At 49.2% G+C, this 24,681-nt stretch overlaps 1 protein-coding gene across 11 annotated transcripts; it reads left to right on the top strand.

Moving 5' to 3' along the window:
• Positions 1–5,449: 5,449 nt before the first annotated feature.
• On the top strand, positions 5,450–23,914 carry CD74 (CD74 molecule). 11 transcript variants are annotated; one of them, XM_025387664.1, is made up of 9 exons: positions 5,450–5,469; positions 13,012–13,119; positions 18,282–18,454; positions 18,646–18,719; positions 19,278–19,340; positions 20,431–20,526; positions 20,830–20,917; positions 22,955–23,017; positions 23,331–23,914. In XM_025387664.1, exons 2-9 carry the CDS (start codon positions 13,043–13,045, stop codon positions 23,339–23,341), a joined length of 645 nt encoding a protein of 214 aa, XP_025243449.1. In that variant the 5' UTR covers positions 5,450–5,469; positions 13,012–13,042; the 3' UTR covers positions 23,342–23,914. The 11 variants fall into 11 exon arrangements, with proteins under 11 accessions (XP_025243449.1, XP_025243443.1, XP_025243447.1 ...); XM_025387658.1 differs by lacking the exon at positions 5,450–5,469 and adding an exon at positions 22,267–22,458 and having other exon boundaries at positions 12,808–13,119; XM_025387659.1 differs by lacking the exon at positions 5,450–5,469 and adding an exon at positions 22,328–22,458 and having other exon boundaries at positions 12,831–13,119.
• Positions 23,915–24,681: the final 767 nt, after the last annotated feature.

The following is a 24,681-nucleotide window of genomic DNA, read 5'->3' as shown; positions in this document are numbered from 1 at the left end:
AAAGGCTGTGCTACTTAGCCACCTGCCAGATGGTATTTGCCCTGGGAGAAGAGTGGGAAGTCCCCAATCCTGCATCGGTGGTAGAACATATGACCCTGGGCAAATCATAACCCTCTCCTGAGCTCCACTGACCCTTCAATAAGATGGGTGTGAGCAGAGTCACTCAGGTCCTTCTCCTGGAAGCCCTGTAACCACACTCAGGGCCTTTTGTTTCCAAGCATTTCCTCACCCAGTGTCCCCACCGACCTTCGCAGCAGCCCACCAGGCATGGGGATGATCTGCCCATCCTGTACAGATCCCCCGAGCAGCAGCCTGAGCCGCCCTTTCACAGCACGAGTCAGGAGGTGACACTCCTCTGCTCAGAGCCTTCCCACGGCTCCCGGCTTCACTCGGTGTAAAGCCAAAGTTCAGTGGGTGTCTGCAGGATCTGGCTGCACACCTCGTGACCTCCTGTCCCTCCCTCCCTCTCTCCCTCTCAGTCACTCCACCCCAGCAATGCTGGCCTCCTTGCGGTTCGTCAACCAGGCCAGGCGCATTCCCACCATGGGATCTCTGCTCTGGCTGTGATTTCTGCCCGGCTGTGGGCTTGGTGAACTTCCTCCCCTCCTTCAGGCCTGTGCTCAAATCTCACCTTGTCAATGAGGCCCATCCCAACGCCCTATCAAAGACTACAACCTGCCCCCAGCCCTGCGTCCCCAGAAACAACTTTCCTTTCCTCCATAGCACTTACCACTCTCTAACAAAACTAAAATGTACTGACCTGTCTCCTGCCCCTGGAACGTAAACTCCACACGGATGGGGAGACTTGTCTGCCTTGTTCATCCATGTGTCCCAAGCTCCTAGAACAGCGCCTGGCATAAAATATTCCATACATTACTGCGGAACAAGTGAGAGAAGGGATGACGTATACTTGCCTGGGGCACATATGGAAGGTATAGGACTAGAGCCCAGGCCTGCTCCCTCCCCACAAAGAGTCCCCTTTCCAGCCCCTTATTCGTGGCCAAGGTGTATTAGAGTCCAAGAGGCCCCACACAAGATGGGTGGACTGGGCCATGTGGGCTGGTGGGCAGGGGTGTGTGCACACCACCTGCCTACTTCTTGAGGCAGTTCATCAGGGACTCGGGGACCAAGAAGGAGAATGGGGAAGGGGAGGTCTCAGGAGACTCCACACACCGGGTTCACCCAGGGTGAACTGGTAGGAACTCACACCTCTGGGGCCTGGAATGTCCAGACCAAGAGAGGGCAGGCATCTTAGGCAGTGACTCAGACTAGCTCAGGGGTGACACCAGGGATGAGACCCACAAGATGAGACCCCCAGAAAAGTCCAGAGAGGGAGGATGAGGCTCCCTCTGGCTCTGTTGAGCAGCTCCAAATCTCTGCACATGCACAGGGTCCCAGATTCAGATTGAACACGCTTACGGAAAAGAAAATATCGCTGAGCTCTCTGACATGTATTGCATGCCGTCTCGATGTCAGCCATGTGTGTATTACTTCACTCAATCCTTTTGCAACCCAATGAGATGGGTTCTATTAGCATGCCCATTTTACAGGCGAGGAAACTGAGGCACAAAGGATTTAAGTAACTTGCTCAAAATCATGCATCTGGTAAGTAGTGGACTTGGATTTTTTTTCCTATGAAAATAGAAAACTGGCAGTGGCTCCTGTCTGTAATCCTAGCACTTTGGGAGGCTGAGGTAGGCAGATCACTTGAGGTCAGGAGTTCAAGACCAGCCTGGCCAACATGGTGAAACTCCATCTCTATGAAAAAAAAAAAAAAAAATCTATCCAGGTGTGGTGGTGGGCACCTATAATCCCAGCTACTTGGGAGGCTGAGGCAATAGAATCACTTGAACCCGGGAGGTGGAGGTTGCAGCGAGCCAAGATCACGCCACTGTACTCCAGCCTGGGCCACAGAGCAAGACTCCATAAAAAAACCCAAAAAAACAAAAAAACAAAAAAACCCCACAAAACTGAAAAACAAAATGGAAAACTTTTGATAAAGTACTGAGACATTTTCATGAGGATTAAAACACACATTATGGGCTGGGCGTGGGGGACCATAATGTAATCCCAGCACGTTGGGAGGCCGAGATGGGTGGATCACCTGAGGTCAGGAGTTCGAGACCAACCTGACCAACATGGAGAAACCCGTCTCTACTAAAAATACAAAATTAGCCGGGCGTGGGGTGGCGCGTGCCTGTAATTCCAGCTACTCAGGAGGCGGAGGCAGGAGAATCGCTTGAACCCGGGAGGCGGAGGTTGTGGTGAGCCGAGATCGCACCATTGCACTCCAGCCTGAGCAACAAGAGTGAAACTCTGTCTCAAAAAAAAAAAAAAAAGACAAAAAACAACAAAAAAACCACACACACATTATGTGTGTATGCTGTAAAAGAGCCCATTGTCCCCCAGTTGTCAATAGAACCACAATGGGAATGAACAATGCCTTCTTGGCAGTGAGGACAATTCCTGTACAAAGGAAATTGAGTTTGTACATAATTGACTTAAAATTTTTTCTAACCATTTAATATGAAAAAATTTAACATACAGAAAAGTTGATCAGATACCCACCACTCAGCTTCAACTACTATTAATTTCACTTCTCTCTCCATGTTTTAATTTATGATTATTATTTTGTTTTGTCATTTTGGAGACAGGGTCTTCTCCTGTCACCAAGGCTGAATGAAATGCAGTGGCACAACACAGCTCATTGCAGCCTCAACCTCCTGGGCTAAGCCTCAACCTCCCACCTCAGCCTCCCGAGTAGCTGGGACCACAGATACATACCACCATGCCCGGTGAATTTTTTTTTTTTTTTTTTTAACATTTTTTGATAGAGATGGGTCTTTCCATGTTGGTCTTGAACTCCTAGGCTCAAGCAATCCTTCTGCCTTGGCCTCCCCATGTGCTGGGATTACAAATGTGAGCCACTGCATCTGGCCTTTATTTTTGTCTTTGAGAGAGTTTTGCTCTGTCACCCAGGCTGGAGTGCCATGGCATGAACCCAGCTCACTGCAACCTCGAACTCCTGGGCTCCAGCGATCCTCCTGCTTCAGCCTCCTGAGTAGCTAGGATTACTACTATGCCTGGCTAATTAAAAAAAAAAATAACAGACAAGGTCTCTCTATACAGCCCAGACTAGTCTTAAACTCCTGGCCTCAAGCTGACTTCCCAAGCAATCCTCCCACCTCAACTTCCCAAAGTGTTGAAATTACAGGTGTGAGCCACACCCTTCCACTCTCTCTCTTTTCCTAACAACGTGAAAATAAGTTCAAATATCATGTCATGTTACCTCCAAGTACTTCAGCCTTCATCTCCTAAAAAAATTCTTCCACCAGACTAAAACTTCATTATCATACTTAAGAAGAGCAATAACAACTTCCAAATGTCATCTGATATTCAAATTTCCCCAGCTTCTAAACAAATCTTTTATACATATTTTTTCCAAATTGTACATCTTGCAAATATTTACAAATTGCATTTGGTTTGTTGTTTTTTACATCTTTTAAAACACAGATCACCGTGTATCTACACACATACACCTTTTTTTGTGACATTGATTATTTGGAGAAGGCAGGTGTTATCTTTTTTTTTTTTTTGAGATGGAGTCTTGCTTTGTCACCCAGGCTGGAGTGCAGTGGCGCGATCTCAGCTCACTGCAACCTCTGCCTCTCGGGTTCAAGCAATTCTCCTGCCTCAGCCTCCTGAGTAGCTGGGACTACAGGTGCACGCTGCCATGGCTGGCTAGTTTTTTGTATTTTAGTAGGGACGGGGTTTCACTGTGTTTCCCAGGCTGGTCTCAAACTCCTGGCTCAGGCAATCCACCCACCTCAGCCTCCCAAGATCAGCCTGGTCAACATGGTGAAACCCCATCTCTATTATAAACACAAAAAGATTAGCTGAGCATGGGCACGAGCCTGTAGTCCCAGCTACTCAGGAGACTGAGACAGGAGAATCGCTTCAACCCAGGAGGCAGAGGCTGCAGTGAGCCAAGATTGCTCCACTGCACTCCAGCCTGGGCTACAGAGTGGACTCCGTCTCAAACAAACAAAAAAATAAAAATAAAAAAGAATCAAATAGTTCTATAAGATTTGCTGTAAAAAAGAGTAGCAGATCTTCACCATCCTCTTTAGACCACTTTCAAACAAAAAAAATTTTTTTCCATCTCCGTCCCCAATGCAATTTAAAACTTTTCCAGCTGGGCACGGTGGCTCACGTCTGTAATCCCAGCACTTTGGGAGGCCGAGGCAGATGGATCACCTGAGGTCAGGAGTTCGAGACCAGCCTGGCCAACACCGTGAAACCCCATCTCCACTAAAAAAAAAATAAAACACACAAAAATTAGCCAGTGGTGGTGGCAGGCGCCTGTAATCCCACCTACTTGGGAGGTGGAGGCAGGAGAATCGCCTGAACATGAGGCAGAGGTTGCAGTGAGCCAAGATCACACCACTGCGCTCCAGCCAGCGCAAGCCTCCATCTCAAAAAAAAAAAAAAAAGAAAGAAATCTAAAGTCATTCTGATTCCTAATCTTCTGATTCCTAATTCTTTGTATTTGTCTTGATTTTTCCTTTCTAGAAAATTGCAGAATCTTCTCTTTGTTCTTATTTTGCTGAAACTTCACAACAGCATGTCTTGCTGTGAAATTGCTTTCACACCTTGTCCTCAGCGCTCACTGGGCCTTTTCGGTTTGGAAATTCATGTCCTTGAGTTCTGGAAAATGTATTGACTTATTTCACTGATGATTTCTTCCCCTCTATATTTTCTGTTCTCTATTTCTGGAACTTGATATTTGGCTGTTGGGCCTCCTGGACTGGTGTTTAATTCTCTTATCTTTTCTGTCTGATTTTTAAATTTATCTTTGTAGTCTACATTTTGGGAGATTTTATAAAAACACTTTATCTTCTATCTATTGATCGTTTAATATCTGCCCTCATATTTTAAATCTTCAAGAGCTGTGTTTCGTTCTTCTGTACTACTTAAACTTTTATAGCATCCTAGTCTTGTTTCATGGGCACAGTGTCGTCCTTCTTCTCCCTAGGGCTATTAATGACAGTTCATTTCCTCCATAGTGCTTTTTTTTTTTTTTTCTGTGTGATTGTTTTGTTCACTATCTTTTATGTTAAAGGCTTTCTTTACATGTCCCATGATTCTGGGTTATCTAAAAAACCTGATTGTCTAAGACAGCTGTGACCCATGAGTAGGGTTTATCCGCTATTCTGGCTGGGCTGTTTCATCAGGAAACTCTCAGTGTCACAGTCCTGAGGTCTTTTGTTCCTGGGATGGTCATGCTCCACAGAGAAGTAACCTCCAGGCTGTGGCTTGGGTGAAGGCCTGGCCTTCACATTGTGGGTAGGGGAGAACACTGGGCCTCTCAGCTTCAGTACCAGGCTCACGTTCTCTACTGTGTCTGGGAAAGACACTTGTAGTTTTCCCTCAAGGAAGGGGATGGATGGCACTCAGGGAGGGGAGAGGGCGTGGGTATCTCACTACCTTAGAAACAGATTTCCAAACTACCCTCCTCTTTTTAGCCCCACCTCTACTCACCACCCAGGTACCCGACATACCAGTTCCTGAGTCTGTTCTGCCACGTAACTAGGTGGCTTCTCAGCTTTTCTAGCTGCAGGTTTAGGATGCAGTTTTTGGGGGGTCCACTAAGGGACTTAACACTTGCTCACCTGCTTTCCTGCTTCTAAAATTCTATTGTTTTCTCATCTCCTGTTCTCTTTGTTCTTGTAGATTTACACTTAAAACAACCTGTGGTCATTTTAGTGACAAAAGCAAAGTGAGAGAGGAAGCAAAAGTAAATGTGTGCTCTATCCATCATTAAAATCTTCAAAAAAGGAAATCTGATTCATGGACCATAACTTTCACCCTTTAAAAATTGTGTAATTCAATGACTTTTTGTACATCCACAAAGTTGTGCAACCATCGTCACTATCTATTCTAGAATATTTTCATCACCCAAAAGGAAGCCCCATACCTGTTAGCAACCACTCCCCCTCCTTTCTTCCCCACAGCCCCCAGCAATCCCTAATCTGTATTTTGTTTCTATGGATTTGCCTATTTTGGGCATTTCTCATAAATGGAATTATACAATGTATGGCCTTTTGTGACTGGCTTTTTTCACTTGGCATAATGTTTTCAAGGTTCCTCCAGGTTGTGGTATGAATCAGTACTTCGTTATTTTTTTTTTTTTTTTAAATTTATTTATTATTATTATACTGTAAGTTGTAGGGTACATGTGCATAACGTGCAGGTTTGTTACATATGTATACTTGTGCCTTGTTGGTGTGCTGCACCCATCAACTCGTCATTTACATCAGGTATAACTCCCAATGCAATCCCTCCCCCCGCCCCCCTCCCCATGATAGGCCCCGGTGTGTGATGTTCCCCTTCCCGAGTCCAAGTGATCTCATTGTTCAGTTCCCACCTATGAGTGAGAACATGCGGTGTTTGGTTTTCTGTTCTTGTGATAGTTTGCTAAGAATGATGGATTCCAGCTGCATCCATGTCCCTACAAAGGACACAAACTCATCCTTTTTTATGGCTGCATAGTATTCCATGGTGTATATATGCCACATTTTCTTAATCCAATCTGTCACTGATGGACATTTGGGTTGATTCCAAGTCTTTGCTATTGTGAATAGTGCTGCAATAAACATACGTGTGCATGTGTCTTTATAGCAGCATAATTTATAATCCTTTGGGTATATACCCAGTAATGGGATGGCTGGGTCATATGGTACATCTAGTTCTAGATCCTTGAGGAATCGCCATACTGTTTTCCATAATGGTTGAACTAGTTTACAATCCCACCAACAGTGTAAAAGTGTTCCTATTTCTCCACATCCTCTCCAGCACCTGTTGTTTCCTGACTTTTGAATGATCGCCATTCTAACTGGTGTGAGATGGTATCTCATTGTGGTTTTGATTTGCATTTCTCTGATGGCCAGTGATGATGAGCATTTTTTCATGTATTTGTTGGCTGTATGAATGTCTTCTTTTGAGAAATGTCTATTCATATCCTTTGCCCACTTTTTGATGGGGTTGTTTGTTTTTTTCTTGTAAATTTGTTGGAGTTCTTTGTAGGTTCTGGATATTAGCCCTTTGTCAGATGAGTAGATTGCAAAAATTTTCTCCCATTCTGTAGGTTGCCTGTTCACTCTGATGGTAGTTTCTTTTGCTGTGCAGAAGCTCTTTAGTTTAATGAGATCCCATTTGTCAATTTTGGCTTTTGCTGCCGTTGCTTTTGGTGTTTTAGACATGAAGTCTTTGCCCATGCCTATGTCCTGAATGGTACTACCTAGAAGTAACGGTTTTATTGCGTATTCATTCCTCTTTAGGGCAGAATACTATTTCTTGGTATGGATACACCACATTTTGTTTACCCATTCATCAATTGAATATTTGGGTTGTTTCTACTTTTTTGATATTATGAATAATGGCCCTATTGCCCTATGAACATTCATTTGTGGGCAAATTTTTGTGTGGATATAAGACATCATTTGTCTTATGCAGAAAATAGCTTAATAAATATTTGAGCCAGGCACGGTGGCTCAAGCCTGTAATCTCAGCACTTTGGGAGTCCGAGGCGGGTGGATCACGAGGTCAGGAGATCGAGACCATGGTGAAACCCTGTCTCTACTAAAAATAAAAAAAAAAAAAATTAGCCGGGTGCAGTGGTGGTCATCTGTAGTCCCAGCTACTCGGGAGGCTGAGGCTGGAGAATGGCGTGAACCCGGGAGGTGGAGCTTGCAGTGAGCCAAGATCGCGCCACTGCACTCCAGCCTGGGGTGACAGAGCGAGACTCCGCCTCAAAAAAAAAGAAAAAGGAAAAGAAGAAAAAGGTGGGACATCTTGAAGTGGGGGTCCACAGGTCATGGGTGGATTTAAAGATTTTCTCATTTGTCATTGGTTAAGGACATGAACCTTTGTCTAAACATTTGGGGTCAGAAAAAATGAATGTTAGCTCTGGCTTGTGTGCATGACCTCTTCCAGGCCCCTCAGAAAGAAATGTATTTATTTTTAATTTTTAAAATTTATTATTTGTTGAGACAGGGGCTCACTTTGTCACCCAGACTGGAGTTTAGTGGAGCAATCAGTGCTCACTGCAGCCTCAAACTCCTGGGCTCAAGTGATCCTTCTGCCTCAGTCTCCCATCTAGCTGGGACTACAGATGTGTGCTGCCACACCTGGCTAATTAAATTTTGTTTTGTTTTGTTTTTGTAGAAATGAATGTCGTGCTTTGTTGCCCAGGCTGGTCTTGAACTTTCTGGCCTCAAGCAATCCTTCCACCTTGGCCTCCCAAAGTGCTGAGATTACAGGTGTGAGAGGAAGAAATTTAGTGCAAAGACTGGTGGTTAGAGTTTATTCCTCTGCTCCCCCTTGTCTGAGATCTATGTGCCAGTGGATCTGTTTGGTGGCGGTCTGGGTTTATGAAAAGCAATGCAGGGACATGTTAAGATGTTATCTTTAGTTTTTATAGGGAGCCAAATACCCTGTGTTTCTAACTGTTTTGGCTACTGTCTTAAGTTAGTATTACATTTTTGTTTATCAGCTTGCTCATTTACTTCTTGAGGCTAGCTAGGTGCCTGAAATACTTTTGAAGAAACTTAAGTTTCTTTTTCTTTTCTGTTCTTTTTTTTTTTTCTCTTTAGAGGTGGTCTTACTCTGTCACCCAAGCTGCAGTACAGTGGCATCACCGCACCTCACTGCAGCCTGGACACTCAAGCCTCCAGGGATCCTCCTGCCTCAGCCTCCTGAGTAGCTGGGACTACAGGCACATGCTACCACGCCTGGCTAATTTTAGAAAAATTTTTGTGGAGACGGGGTCTCACTATGTTGCCCAGGCTGGTCTTGAACTCTGGCCTCAAGTGATCCTCCCACCCTGGACCTGCTAAGGTGTTGGTATTACAGGTGTGAGCCACCATTTCTGGCCTATGTTTTTCTCTATTTTTATGTTGGTGGGGTGCTTGACCAGCCCCTAAGAAGGTCCCCTGCTCTGTCTCACAGCTATTTGAAACTGTATATTATTGTTAACTATAGCCATCCCACAGGGGTATAGAACAAACTTAGCCCTTCTATTTAGGTGCAATTTTGTATCCTTTTGCATCCCCATCCCTCCCTTCCCCCTACCCTTCGCAGCCTCTAGTATCCTCTGTTCTACTTTTCACTTCTATAAGTTGAACTTATTTTAGCTTCCACATATGAGTTAGAACATTCTGTGTTTAACTTTCTGTTCCTGGCTTATTTCACTTACAAAATGTCTCCAGTTCCATCCAGTTTCATATCTTCAGCATCTTCTATGGTGTGAGGCTCTGGCTAAATGCTTATTTAGTCTAACAGCTCTGCAAGGCTAGTATTACCACCCCTACATTACAAAGCAGAAAGCAAAATCAGAAAGGTTGAGGGGCCAGGCATGGTGGCTCACGCCTGTAATCCCAGCACTTTGGGAGGCTGAGGCGGGTGGATCATGAGGTCAGGAGATCGAGACCATCCTGGCTAACACAGTGAAACACCGTCTCTACTAAAAATACAAAAAATTAGCCAGGGGTGGTGCGGGCACCCGTAGTCCCAGCTACTCAGGAGGCTGAGGCAGGAGGATGGTGTGAATCCAGGAGATGGAGCTTGCAGTGAGCCGAGATTGCGTCACTGTACTCCAGCCTGGGCAACAGAGCGAGACTCCGTCTTAAAAAAAAAAAAAAAAGAAAGAAAGAAAGGTTGAGGGACTGGCTCAGGGACTCACATGCCTAGGATGTTTCTGACTTGGGATTTGAACTCAGGTCTGGCCACGTCAAAGGCCATGTCTACTCTTCTCTCTCCTCCCAAAATACATATACTATCTCCTTTGACTCTTGAAATCCAAGTCTCATTGAACCTTCGAACCACAAAGTCTTAATTTACAAAAAAAATCTATTAATGCAAATTGTAAAGCACACGCAATACATAAAGATTAATAAAACAAATACGGCATATGAAAGGAAACTTGTTTTGTTACACTCACAGCACTTCTGACACCAAATGTGTGGATTTTTTCTACACCAAAAACCAATGTTCTAACTCTCTGGACACTAGCTGGGCATCCTACAATTCAATTCCATTCAGACACTATGTACCTGGAGTTAGCATCTGAATCCATAGGTTGAGGGCTCAGTCAGACAAGACTCATCCACTCCAGATGCCAATCCTAAGTCCCGGGCCTCCAGTACTTCTGATGACTTGGCTACAAATTGGGAGTTCCCACAACTCCCTTTTCATACTTGACAAATGGCTATAATGGCTCACAGAACTGAGAAGCACTTTACTTACTATTACCAGTTTATTATAAAGGATACAGATGAGCAGCTGATGAAGAGGTCCATAGCGTACGGCTTGCGGGAGGGGTCCTGAACACAGGGGCCTCTCTGTCCCTGTCCTTGTGGAGTTGGGGTGCACCACCCTCCTGGCATATGGATGTGTTTGTCTACTTGAAAGCTCTCCAAACCTAGTTGTTTGGGATTTTATGCAAGTTCCATTATGTAGACATGGTTGCTTACATCACGGATTGAGCTCAACCTCCAACCTCTCTCTCCTCTCTGGAAGTCGGGGTGGGGTGGGGTGGGTGGGGGTGAGGTCTGAAAGTCCCAACCCTCTCCTCACATGGCACCCAGCCCCCATCTGAAGCAATCTAGGGCCTTTCAGTCACCAGCATTTCCTGAATATATAAAAAAAGACATTGTTCTCACTCTGGGGATACTTTATTTTTGAGACGGAGTCTCGCTCTGTTGCCCAGGCTGAAGTGCAGTGGCGCCATCTCACACCTCCGCCTCCAGGGTTCAAGCGATTCTCCTGCCTCAATTTCTTGAGTAGCTGCAACTACAGGCACACACCAACATGTCCGGCTAATTTTTGTGTTTTTAGTAGCGGGCTTTCACTATGTTGGCCAGGCTGGTCTCGAGCTCCTGACCTCGTGATACACCCGCCTCGACCTCCCAAAGTGCTGGGATTACAGGCGTAAGCCACCATGTCCGGTCTTTTTTTTGTTTGTTTGCTTGTTTCTGTTTTTGAGACAGAGTCTTGCTCTGTCACCCAGGCTGGAGTGCAGTGGTGCGTTCTGAGCTCACTGCAGCCTCCGCCTCCCAGGTTCAAGCAATTCCCCTGCCTCAGCCTCCCAAGTAGCTGGGATTACAGGCATGTGCCACCACACCTGGCTAATTTTTATATTTTTTGTAGAGACAGGGTTTCACCATGTTGACCAGGCAAGTCTCGAACTCCTGATCTCAAGTGATCTTCCCCCCTCAGCCTCCCAAAGTGCTGGGATTATAGGTGTGAGCCACCACACCCAGCCTTATTCTGGAGATTCTTTTTTTTTTTGTTTGTTTTTGTTTTTTTGAGGCGGAGTCTCGCTCTGTCGCCCAGGCTGGAGTGCAGTGGCCAGATCTCAGCTCACTGCAAGCTCCGCCTCCTGGGTTTACGCCATTCTCCTGCCTCAGCCTCCCGAGTAGCTGGGACTACAAGCGCCCGCCACCTCGCCCGGCTAGTTTTTTGTATTTTTAGTAGAGACGGGGTTTCACCGTGTTAGCCAGGATGGTCTTGATCTCCTGACCTCGTGATCCGCCCGTCTCGGCCTCCCAAAGTGCTGGGATTACAGGCTTGAGCCACCGCGCCCGGCTATTCTGGAGGTTCTATGGTTCTTAGTGGTCCTTGCCTCAGGAACCAGGGACAGAGACCAGAGACGTTTTTCACTATGTCACAGCGCAGGAGCCTTGTCAACACAGTCCCATCCCCCCAGGCACCCTTTCCCAGGCCCTCTTGCCTCCCAGCACAGGCCCCCATTCTCCTGGATCTGAACCACACAAGGAGGCAGAAGGGTAGAGTGGTTAAAAACGCAGGCTCCACCACTTTCTGGAGGTGTGATCCTGGACAACAGCCCCCGTGTCCCTATCTGTAAATGGAGATGATGAAACCCTCCTCAAAGGGCCTCCGTAAAGATCGCAGGAAACAAAGCATGGACAACGTGCCTGGCACGAAGGAAGCCTTAGTAAGTGGAGGCAAGTCTGAGTGCCGGAGCCTTAAAACCATGGACTGTCAGGTTTGAAGGAAACCCAAATATTCCTCTTTAAAGCCCTGCGGATTTTAGTTAAAGGTAAAAGGTTAAAACCCAGGAGTACCCTCTGCCCCTCCTCTCTGCCTTGATCAGTTCAGAAGCAGAGCTCAGAGGATCCTGGATCAGACTTGACTCTTTCCACACATTTATCTTCCTACACTTCCAGCCCTTTGGAACCCTGAAGATACCCTCTTCTCTGTCCTGTCACTCTATGGGACTTATGGCTGTTTGTTAAAATACTATTTAAGCAAGGCCTCTAAACCACTGCCTTGAGAGAGAAATACTTCTCAACTGAGGCCGCTACTGCATAATGGGTTCAGCATGTGTTAATAAACTTTGGCTGGTTTTTCTTTTGTTAACTTGACTTTTGTTTTCAGGGGAGTATCTCAACTTAAGAACCTAAACAGGGAAAGAAAAGAAATGTTTTCACCCCTGCAGGTAGTCCAAACTTCCTCCCGCATGTTTGAGACGACATAACGGAGGCCAGAGAAGAGGACTTGTCTGAGCTCACTGAAGGTGCACAGCCCCTTTCTGCACCCACTCATCTGTGGGAGAGAAGGGGAGACAAACAAAGGTGTCTTCTGATCCAAAGTGCTTTCCTGTCTAGGGAGTGGACATATGCCTGTTTCTTCAAACATTCAAAGAGCCTTATGAATCCAAAGGCCTGCCCAGAAACAAGTGATGAGGGCCCTGGGCAGCCAATGGGATCGTGCTGGCCTTTCTACCTGCCTGGGGAGCCCCCCCGCCCCACATCCTGCCCCTCAAAAGGCAGCTTCACCAAAGTGGGGTATTTCCAGCCTTTGTAGCTTTCACTTCCACATCTACCAAGTGGGCGGAGTGGCCTCCTGTGGACGAATCAGATTCCTCTCCAGCACCAACTTTAAGAGGTGAGCCAGGGGTTCAGGGTCCCAGATGTACAGGAGCAGCAGGAGGAGCTGTCAGGAAGATCAGAAGCCAGTCATGGATGACCAGCGCGACCTGATCTCCAACAATGAGCAACTGCCCATGCTGGGCCGGCGCCCTGGAACCCCGGAGAGGTACGTGTGAGCACCAGGAAAGGGCACACAAATTCTGGACTGCAGAGCTGTGCGCATGTGCTGGGAAGAAGCACTGGCTGGGAGTCACAGGAAAGAGGGATTCAGGCTCTGACTCTAACAATGACTTTTTGGGTGATTTTGAGCAAGTCTTTGGCCTGCTTTGGGCTCCGGCTCCCTCTCTTGTCAAATGAAGGGGTTCCTTTAAGAGCAGGAGTTTGTAACTTTCCTTGCATCAGACCCCCTCCTTCTGAAAAGCAGAAGAGAGCCTGGGTTCTCTCCCTAGAACATGCTATCCAGGGGCTTTGAGACCCCACTGAAGCTGGGCCGTGAATGCTAGGTTAAAGGTCTTGGACCAGGCTGCATGTGGCGGCTCTCGCCTGTAATCCCAGCACTTTGGGAGGTTGAGGCAGGCAGATTAGCTGAGGCCAGGAGTTCGAGACCAGCCTGGCCAACATGTTGAAACCCCGTCTCTACTAAAAATACAAAAATTAGCCAGGCATGGTGGTATATACACCTGTAGTCCCAGCTACTTGGGACGTTGAGGCATGAGAATTACTTGAACCCGGGAGGCAGAGGTTGCAGTGAGCCAAGATCGTGCCACTGTACCCCACCCTGGGCAACAGAGTGACACTCTATCTCAAAAAAAAAAAATAAATAAATAAAATAAAATAAAATAAAATAAAAATAAAGACCTTGGACCAGATTTTGAAAATGTTCAAGATCCCAGTGGAGAAACAGAGTTTCTAAAAGAGGATGGTAGAAGCAGTTCTTCACAGAGGATTTCCCTCCTAATTACCACAGATCAGGGGAATGATAGCTGCAGGTGTCTACAGAGTAGATGGAGACGTTCTGCCATCACAGGAGGGATTGTGAGATGTTGGGGGCAGGCAAGAAAGGAGGGATAGGCTTTGGTTAAATTTCTGGAGGGGGCTCAGGGTTGATCAGGGTCATATCCTTGCCTGTGCCCCTCTCCCTTGCAGCCAGAGGCCAGCACAGCCATCCAGAGGACCCAGGCCCCACTTCCCAGCCCCAAAATAGCCTCACCCATGTGTTTCCCTCAAAAAGGGCTAGAAGGCTGTTACCCCAATGGCCCTGCTACTCCAATCTTCAAAAAGTAATTTGCAATCTACAGGGACTTACAGCTAGGTGTGATGTCAGCTGTTGCCAGGCAGAAAGGGGTTTGGGAGAGCCCTGCAGAGATGTTATGACAAGCTATGTTCTGGGGAACAAGGTCACCCACTGCAGACCATTAGAGCTGTGGCCTGTGAAAACCCCAGGGAATCCCATGGCAAGGAGGGCAGACTCTTTTGTGAGGAATGGATTCTGGTCTAGGCCATGCGTGACCTTGGATAAATCACTGCCTCTCCCTGAGTCTCAGTAATAATATAATAGCCACAATAGTTCTCATCCACTGTGTACCTGTCACCAGGCCTCAGCCTCTGTTAGTTAGTACTATGATTATTTGCGGGACACGTATGTAAGGGCTAAACTCAATTTTAATTCTTACAGTCACCCTATGAATCAGGTACTTTTGTTGTCCCTTTTTACAGAAGAGGAAATTGAGGCTCACAATGGTAAGTGACTTACCCGAGAAATCATAGCTAGTGAGTGGTTGGAGGCAGAATTTGAACCGAGACTAGTCTGACATCAAAGTGTGAGCTCACTCCTCCATCTGGCCCCCTTTCAGAGGTGTATTTTGTGGGGAGGGGAGGTGGGACCCCTCTGAGCTCCAACCACTCAGTGATTTACAGACCCAGTTGGGCTCAGTGTTCAGAGTGCATGTCCCCTTGTCTAATCCTTGCCTAGTTTTCCCTTTATTCAGTTACTGCTTCTAAAGCTGGCCATGTATGCTTAGGCCATTCCAGACTGGAGCCTGTTTTGGAGGCTTTTCTGAATGCTTCTGCCTGGCAACATCTGTGTCATGATTCCTGATAGCTCTGGTTGGCTCCTGACTTTGGCTTTTATTTTTATTTTATTTTTTTTTTAAATTGCAGAAGAAGGTAGTATAAATGAGGAAATAAAGAGGGGGGTGACAAGAGTTGGCACTCTACCAGAACCAGGGGACAGGCGTTCAAGATGCATAAAGAGGAAGAAAAGCAGATGCTAAACTTAACTACAAACTCCCTGAGAATCGCACTGAGTGTAATTTATTTATAGAGTGCTAACAATGTGCTAGGTGTGGAGCCAAGAGCTTTACCCTCATCATCTTACTGAACGTAACAGCCTTGGAGCAGATGTTTTACCCGATTTTACTCACACAGAGGGTAAAGCAACTTAGATGGTCCCAGAACTAACGGACTCCAGAGCCAGGATTCCAATCCAGGTTATGTGGTCTCGTCTTCAGGGTGAATCTCTAGATTCTTAGGCCTCCTGAGGAACTGTGGGGCAGACAGGGGAAGGTACTTTCCCATGTCGCGCGTGGGAGGTAGAGCTGGGGCTAGAATTGGGTGTGGGGTTGCAGAAGCACTAAGCAGGTGGAGGATCAGGCTGGAGAGCCTGAACCCAGGCCAGGCTACCCCTGTTCCTTGGTAAGGCCAAGAAGTAGAATTTGTTTTCCCTTCCTGTCTGGTTTCCCCACTTTCCCCCCTGTGTCAGGTTTTTGCTATTTCCTTCTAGAATAACTCTCCCTTGGGCGGGGCCTTACCCCAGAAAGCACAGACTGACACGCAGCAAGCCAATGAGAATGAGCCAGTCTGTGATGTCATCAGTTACTAGGCAGAAGGGACTCCTGGGGCTTCCTAAACCATCCTTGCTGGTTGCTGGAGTAGGCAGGGTGCAGCCTCATCCTGGCAGTCCGCAATGGGTCTGTCTTAGTCCATTTTGTGCCGCTTTAACAGAATACAACAGACTGTGTAATTTACAAAAAAAAACACCCAGAAATTTATTTCTCACAGTTCTGGAGCGGCTTTCTTTTTTTTGTTTTTGTTTTGTTATGTTTTTTGAGACAGAGTCTCACTCTATCCCCCAGGATGGAGTGCACTGGCACAATCTCAGCTCACTTTATTTATATATATATATATATATATATATACACACACACACACACACACATATATATATATATTTTTCTTTTTTGAGATGGAATCTCACTCTGTTGCCCAGGCTGGAGTGCAATGACATGATCTCAGCTCACTGCAACCTCCACCTTCCAGGTTCAAGTGATTCTCCTGCCTCAGCCTCCCGAGTAGCTGGGATTACAGGTGCTCACCACCACGCCCGGCTAATTTTTGTATTTTTGGTAGAGACGGGGTTTCACCAATGTTGGTCAGGCTGGCCTGGAACTCCTGTCCTCAGGTGATCCACCCGCCTTGGCCTCCCAAAGTGCTGAGATTACAGGTGTGAGCCACCGCACCTGGCCTACGCCCGGCTAACTTTTGTATTTTTAGTAGAGTCAGGGTTTCACCACGTTGGCCAGGCTGGTCTCGAACTCCTGACCTCTGGTGATCTGTCTCTGACTCCTAAAGTGGGATTACAGGTGTGAGCCACCGCACCCGGCCTAGCTTACTTGCCTTCTTTCCTTCCCTTCCTCCCTCCCTCTTTCTTCTTTTCTTTTTTTTATTTTCTTTTCTTTGAGGCAGAGTCTCCTTCTGTCACCCAGGCTGGAGTGCAGTGGCGCGATCTCAGCTCACTGCAACCTCCGCCTCCCGGGTTCAAGTAATTCTGCCACCTCAGCCTCCCGACTAGCTGGGACTAGAGGTGCACACCACCATGCCTGGCTAAGTTTTTTGTATTTTTTGTAGACAGGATTTCGCCATGTTGGCCAGACTGGTGTTGAACTCCTGGCCTCAAGTGATCCACCCACCTCGGCCTCCCAAAGTGCTGGAATTACAGGCATGAGTCACCACGCCCAGCCTGGTGAGGGGCTTCCTTGATGTGTCCTCACATGGTGGAAGGCAGAAGGGCAAGAGAGAACCAACTCCTTCTCTCAAGCCCTCTTACAGGGCACCTAATCCCATTCATGAGGGAGAAGACCTTGTGGCCGGATCACCTCCCAACACCTTCATGTTGGCAACACCTAGACTAGGGTCCTAGTAGTCCCACCCCTGGGGTCGTCAAAGAACAGATCAGAAACTCCCAGGGTGCAGGGGCAGGATCCTTACATCCCCTGCAGGGTAACATATGCATGCACCCCCAAAATCGCATCCAAGGCCCACAGATACAAGGGCTCGCTGAGGTCTGAGGGTCTGGATGGTGAGTCTAGGGAGCATGAGAAATTCATCCAGGCCACACAGGCTTAGGCACCTATACTCCTGCCCATTCCCTGCAGGGTGGATATTACCATTTGAAATACTTTGGCCCTTGTATTGAGTTCTTGCTTAAAAGAAGAAACCCGCCAAATTCTAGAATCGCAGAGGTGGGGGCACCTATGTGACAAATGAGGGAACAGAGGCACAGAGACTGGCAGGGACATGCTCAAAGACATGGAGAGCCTGGGCAGAGGATGGTCCCAGAGTGGGTGGTGCCTGGCCCTGCTTCAGCCTGACATTGTCCAAGGCTCCCCCAACCCACTCCTAAAATGGCCAGGCCACACTTCTCAGGTGGGCCACATTTTCTGCTGTCCTGGTCCCACTTCCTTTCCTTTTCTCCTTAAATCTGATTTCACTGTGAGGGTGGGAGGTTGGGCAGACGGGTGAAAACTCCCTTGCCTTTACTTGGTAAGCACATACAATCTTTTTTTGTTGTTGTTGATTAAAACAAATAACATACTTGGTTGATCCTGCCAGCAGAAAAAAAAAACCAAAACAAAAACCAAACCCGTTCCCCTTGAGGGCAGCCCTGATCCTCGGGAGATCTGCATGGCAAAGGGAGCCTGGGGAGACCCCCCCACCTCAACCCATCATCGCACAGGCAGGACACCAAGGTCCAGAGAGGACAAGGAGCATGCCTCTTTGCTCTTCTCTGTTCAAGTCAGGCCCGTGGCAGCTGCAGGGTCTCTGCCAGGGAGGACTTCAGGCACATCGATGGTTGGAAGGAGGGGCAGGGCGAGGTCTTCAAGCTGCATTTCCATCATCAGCTTATTGTTTGTGCTTCAAGTGCATTGTTTGTTAGGGGTGGCTTAGGGGGCTGATGGAGATGGGGGTATACATTTCCCCATTCCTAGCCAGCCCTTGGGGAGAACCACTGTGGATCCTCCTCTGACCTATCCTCCCCACCTCCCACAGCAAGTGCAGCCGCGGAGCCCTGTACACAGGCTTTTCCATCCTGGTGACTCTGCTTCTGGCTGGCCAGGCCACCACTGCCTACTTCCTGTACCAGCAGCAGGGCCGGCTGGACAAACTGACAGTCACCACCCAGAACCTGCAGCTGGAGAACCTGCGCATGAAGCTTCCCAAGCGTGCGTGCACCCCTACGTCCTGACACCCCCCACCTCCCACTGTCGCTCACCTCAGAGACCCCCATCCCTGCACCCAGCTGGGTCCACTGTCCTCTCCCTCTGGTTTGGAATTCCAGCCCTTCCTCATCTGGGTCTGATACCCTCCTCCCTGGGCACCGGGGCCACACTTATCCTCGTTCCTGTCCCCACAGCTCCCAAGCCTGTGAGCAAGATGCGCATGGCAACCCCGCTGCTGATGCAGGCGCTACCCATGGGAGCCCAGGGGGTAAGGACAGCCCCAGGGTGGGGGGAGGGGCAAGGTTATCCTACCCGGATGGAGGACAGTGCCAAGGGAAGGGGCAGGGAGGAGAGCCCAGCTGGGGAGGGGTCCTGACTGCTGCGGGATGCACAGTGCCTGTCTCAGGAAGAATAGGGCTCCCAGGTGTGGAGGGCACAGGTGAAGAGTCTCTTGGCGCCATCCCTGGGAGGAAGGCTCAGCCCTCTACAGTTTACAAAGTACTTCTCATTTCCTATAGCATCTTACTGTCCTCTCCCATTCTCAAAGACCTTGCTATCATGCATTGACAGTATTTATATTCACAATACTGTGCTGTGGACAAAACCCTAGGCAGGAAAGCTTATGCCAGTTTGACCAATGAGGACATTGAGGCAGAAAGCTAAAGTGAGTTGCTAGAGCTGTCATGTTTGGAGGTGGCAGAGATGGAACCATTGACCAAGTGCCTGGGATTCCAGTCTCTTACCTAGATCCCAGCAACTGGCTCCTGCTCCACACCCCCTGCTCCAGGGACCAGCGCTGGTAACTTTCTGTTCCTTCCTCCCACAGCCCATGCAGAATGCCACCAAGTATGGCAACATGACGGAGGACCATGTGATGCACCTGCTCCAGGTGAGTGCAGGGAGCTAGCCGGGTGGCCCTGCCTGCCCACCCAGGACCCTGGCCAGGTCGAGCTCCAAGGCCTGTATACCTGGCTCATGGCAGATTTTCAACATGTACTCTCCGGATTACTGAATACAAGGGTGACCCTTAAATGTTATATGTAGTCCGGCCTCTCGCATTTTTGAGATAAACAGGCTCGGCTGGGCGCAGTGGCTCATAACTGTAATCCCAGCATTTTGGGAGGCCGAGGCGGGTGGATCACCTGAGGTCAGGAGTTCGAGACCAGCCTGGCCAACATAGTGAAAGTCTATACTAAAAATACAAAAATTAGCCGGGCGTGGTGGCAGGCACCTGTAATCCCAGTTACTTGTAATCCCAGCTACTCAGGAGGTTAAGGCAGGAGAATCACTTTAATCCGGGAAGTGCAGTGAGTTGAGATCATCACACCATTGCACTCTAGCCTGGGTGACAGAGTGAGACTCCATCTCAAAAAAAATAAAAATAAAAATAAAAAAGGAAACTGAGGCTCAAAGCTTGGAAGTGACTTGCTCAAGATACCCGTAGTTTTGGTTTTTCCTTCCCAAATTTGTACTGCCTGTCTATTCTGTGCCAGCACTGTGCAAGGCTCTGCGCCCACAATGGGGAGCAATTGGACCCAGCTCCTGAAGCCATGGGGATCCCAGGCTAGTGTGGGAGACAGACAAGTGACCAGGTGATGACAGAAGTGCAGGGGGCTTTGTGAAGAAAGAGGCAGAGGACTCGGCCTAGCTGGGGGCAGTCAAGGTTGGGTCCTCACCTTCTGAAGCAGGTGAGACCTGAAAGCTGAGCAGCCATCCACAGGGAGGACACTGGGGCTTGTTGGTAGAGCTTGCCTGGAGTCTGGAACTGGACTCGCAACCCTGCAGTCTTGTAGCTGAACAGCTGGATGGCCCTTACCCCTTCCCTCCCCTCCCATCATGGCTGAAGTCCAGGGTTTAGGCTTGGTGCGGCTCTGGTCCATTCCTCAGAATGGAAGACCAAGGGAACATGGGCTACACATTTCACACTGCCTGCCAGGGAGCCCTTTTTGAACCATCCTTCCTGCTCTGCCACCCTGTAGAATGCTGACCCCCTGAAGGTGTACCCGCCGCTGAAGGGGAGCTTCCCGGAGAACCTGAGACACCTTAAGAGCACCATGGAGACCTTGGACTGGAAGGTCAGCAGGTTTCCCTGCTTCGGAACTCTTTCCTCCAATGTCTAGGGTGGGGCTGGGAGAGGTGGGGTGAGGGTGGGAGGGGGAGGCCATTCTCAGGAAGCTGAAGGGGTTTCCCAGCACTTCCAAAACCTGGAGGCTGCAGTGCGTGGGGCTCAGCCCCATGGGCCTTTAAGAGGCTGCCGCTGGACCCGGGTGTCGGGGCCCTATTTGGCCCTGCATGTTTCTGTCCCCAGGGGCAAAGCCAGGCAGTGTAGGGGCTTGGTGGTGGCTATTGAACCTGACCTCCACCTCTATCCCTATTAGGTCTTTGAGAGCTGGATGCACCATTGGCTCTTGTTTGAAATGAGCAAGCACTCCTTGGAGCAAAAGCCCACTGAGGCTCCACCAAAAGGTACAGGGAGTCGGAGCTTTAGGGTGCGAGGGCTTCTCGACCCTCGGGGCTCTCCTGGAGCTGCTGAGGCCGGGGCCTCCAGCACTCCCTGGTCCCAGCGCCGCGGAATCTCCCATCCTCTCAGCTCTCACTTCTCTCTCCTGTCTGTTCCTTCTTGGTTTGGCTGTCCCCCGCCCCCGACTCACCCCCATCTTGTGTAAGGGTTCCTAAGGGCCCACAGAGGCCTGTCACCACAGGGTACAGGTGACCTTTCTCATGGAGGATGGTACAGCACAGGGGGCCTGGGGCAGAACCCGCCCGAAACACCGCAGGAAGGAATCCTTGTAATGACCTTGCCCCAGCGCTGCCCACAACCCAGTGAGGGCGCCAAGGTCACAGCTGCTGCCAAGAGAGCTCTGGGCATTTCCCACCTCATGGACAACGCAGACTAGGATGTTTTTAGCCCCAAAGCCAGAGTGCTGTTTCTATCCTGGTGCTGTCTCTAATTTGCTATGTAACTCTGGACAAGTTTTCTTCCCTCTGAGATCCAGGGTCTTGAAGTAGGTCAAAGGGCCACCCTGGCCGGGGCCTCAGTTTCTGCATCAGATTCATAGAAGGCACCTTCCATGCTACCTTCAGCAACTCCTAGCTGATGCTTAAACCCCTCTAAGACATCTCCAACACACGGTAACCCCCATTTCTCTGCTTGGGAACTCTCAGCAACAGGAAGCTTAGACTTACCAAGGAGCCCATCGCTTTTCTCTAGAATCAGAATCGAAGTGCAATTCCAAACTATAATGGTCTTTTTTTTTTTTTTTTTTTTTGAGATGGAGTCTGGCTCTGTCGCCCAGGCTGGAGTGCAGTGGTGCGATCTCAGCTCACTGCAACCTCAGCCTCCTGGGTTCGAGCAATTCTCCTGCCTCAGCCTCCCGAGTAGCTGGGATTACAGGCATGCACCACCACGCCCAGCTAATTTTTGTATTTTTAGTAGAGATGGAGTTTCATCATGTTGGCCAGGCTGGTCTCGAACTCCTGACCTCAAGTGACCTGCCCACCTCGGCCTCCCAAAGTGCTGGGATTATAGGCATGAGCCACTGTGCCCGGCCCAAAACTGTAATGGGCTTTGAGTGTCAGAAGAAACCATCAACTTCTGAGGTGAACTGGACACATGGCCATTCACTTCCTTTTTGCTCTCAGACCTTGTTGGTCTAGGCCTCAGTTTTCCCATCCGTGTGATGGCTGGAGTGAGTAAAGCCACTTGGGAAGAAGGCAGTAGGCCCACAGCAGTGGTGTGTGGGTCTCTAGCTCTGCTCAGACCCTGGTTCAGAGCTCACTCACTCACTGTGTCCTCATCATGCCTGTCGCTTCAGTACTGACCAAGTGCCAGGAAGAGGTCAGCCGCATCCCTGCTGTCCACCCGGGTTCATTCAGGCCCAAGTGCGACGAGAACGGCAACTATCTGCCGCTCCAGTGCTATGGGAGCACCGGCTATTGCTGGTGTGTCTTCCCCAACGGCACGGAGGTCCCCAACACCAGAAGCCGCGGGCACCAGAACTGCAGTGGTAAGCAGTCGCACTGTGCCAGTGTCAGAGGACCAGGAAGGACTAGTAAGGTTGAGGGGCAAGAGGTCCCTCTGAAGCTCATGGGACCAGGACACCCGGGATGGCAGTTCCTGGGGGCAGTGACGTAGTCATGCATCCAGCCCCTTATCCATCCACCCATCTGTGTGTTCCTATTTGTCCATTTGTCATCTCTCCTCTTACATCCACTCATCTATTTGTTCACTTATCCGTCAGTCCTTTCATCTGTGAATTTCATCCATCCATGTACCATCCTCTAGCAAGCAGGAGTCCTACAGGCCCACCCATCTCATTTCATCACCCTCTTCTCACTCAAGCCCCCATTATACCTCTTCGTTGCTGCTTGCAGCTGTCCTTCCCTGGGCACCTGCTTTCCCAGGCACTAAGCCTGCGGCTAGGTGGGAAGCACTGCCCTCAGGTATCTTGGGTCAGGTAGGCTGCACTTCAAGTGACAAATGGACTTGCTGCTCCTTTGCAGAGTCACTGGAACTGGAGGACCCATCTTCTGGGCTGGGTGTGACCAAGCAGGATCTGGGCCCAGGTAAAGGCCTTGCAGAGGGGCATCTGGTCACCAGCAGCTCATCCCCGGCGGGGTCAGCTCCTTTGTGGGCAGGTGAAGGAGTGTGATGCTGGGCCACTCTCCAACATCCCTGGAATGTCCATTTCACAGATGGAGGAACAGGGTTGGGGGGCTGTGGGGAGTTATACAAATCCATGATGGTCATTACTTGGACCCAAGCAGGGGGCAGGGGAGGGTGGGCAGTCCTCAACGGCTCTGCAGGTCCAGGATGTTAGGAAGGGGCAGGGACAACAAATGCGTGACCCCAACCTCAACCTGCTGCTTCTTTCTCCAGTCCCCATGTGAGAGCAGCAGAGGCGGTCTTCCACATCCTGCCGGCCCCGCACAGCTACAGCTTTCTTGCTCCCTTTGGCCCCCAGCCCCTCCCCCATCTCCCACCCTGTACCTCATCCCATGAGACCCTGGTGCCTGGTTCTTCGTCACCCTTGGAAACGAAAAACCAAGTCGGAACAGCAGATAACACAGCAAGGCCCCGCTGCCCAACTCCATCTGTCAACAGGGGCGTGAGGTCCCAGGAGGTGGCCAAAAGCTAGACGGAACCCCATTCCTGACATCACGGCAGCCTCCAACACAAGGCTCTGAGATCTGGGCTCATGGACAAGGTGGGAAGGCACAGGAAGAAGGGACAACCCTACCCCCAGGCTGACTGTCCCTTCCCCTCTGGCCTTTGGCCTCGGCTTTTCTAGCCTATTTACCCGCAGGCTGAGCCACTCTCTTCCCTTTCCCCAGCATCACTCCCCAAGGAAGAGCCAAGATTTTCCACCCATAATCCTTTTTGCTGACCCCTAGTTCCCTCTGCTCAGCCAAGCTTGTATCAGCTCTCAGGGCCATGGTTAGAATAAAAGGTAGTAAGTAGAACACTCTGGCTCCTGGCTTTTCTGTTGGGATCTAGTTCATTTATCCTGAAGAGGTAACTAAAGATGCTAAATCCAGTCACTTAGGTGGGAGAATGCAGCCCAAGGAACCCAGAGATGCCTGGGGGGCCTGCAGTCTTTGGACACAGACATACTTGATAACATGTTTAACATACACGAACACTCTTTACTTCCAAAAAGAAATAGGCTCTTGCCTAGTTTAAGCACAAGCTCTTCTTGGTACAGCTTTCATTTTCCTATGTCCCCAATTTCATTTCTATACTAAGAACAGTGCGAATGTGATGACAGATGGCAACCGAAACAGGGCCTCCGTGTCAGGATGGACAGGAAGTAGGGGACTGTGGAAGACTGGGCGCCCATGCCCTACCTAAGGGGCTGACTGCTACTCAGCTCTATCTGGTTGCTGCCAGGAGGGAGCACAGCCCCCATTGCCAGATGCTGTCTTTTTAAGAGGAGCCAGAAATCAAGAACTGCCATGCAATCACCCCCTGTTTAATTTTGAAGTCTTGCTGTGGGTCAAACAAGGCCCAATGAGGACACTACTCTGTAGTTCTGTTCTAGAGCAACATGCTTCAGAGGAGAGGCCAGATGGGGGAGGGTCTGGCCCCAGGCCCCGAGTCAAGGGTGCAGCTGGATGCCAACCTGGGTCTCTGACACCTCCAGCCGCGCATTCCTTTCCTGCACTGCCTCTGGCTGTTTCCAGCACGAGGCTAAAAGCTTTGGAGACATCTCCAGGACCCCTGGTGTTCC

Source organism: Theropithecus gelada, chromosome 6, assembly GCF_003255815.1.
Source record: "Theropithecus gelada isolate Dixy chromosome 6, Tgel_1.0, whole genome shotgun sequence".
NCBI classification, from domain to species: domain Eukaryota; kingdom Metazoa; phylum Chordata; class Mammalia; order Primates; family Cercopithecidae; genus Theropithecus; species Theropithecus gelada.
Note: the sequence above shows the minus strand (reverse complement) of the source record. Positions and strands in the feature narration are given on the sequence as shown.

Excerpts from the sequence above, each read along its gene's own strand:
- CD74 (XM_025387657.1), top strand. The coding sequence starts at position 12,995 with ATGTACAGGAGCAGCAGGAGGAGCTGTCAGGAAGATCAGAAGCCAGTC. Across the intron at positions 19,341-20,430 it reads ATGTGATGCACCTGCTCCAG|AATGCTGACCCCCTGAAGGT; the intron begins GTGAGTGCAGGG and ends GCCACCCTGTAG. Across the intron at positions 20,918-22,266 it reads CACTGAGGCTCCACCAAAAG|TACTGACCAAGTGCCAGGAA; the intron begins GTACAGGGAGTC and ends CTGTCGCTTCAG.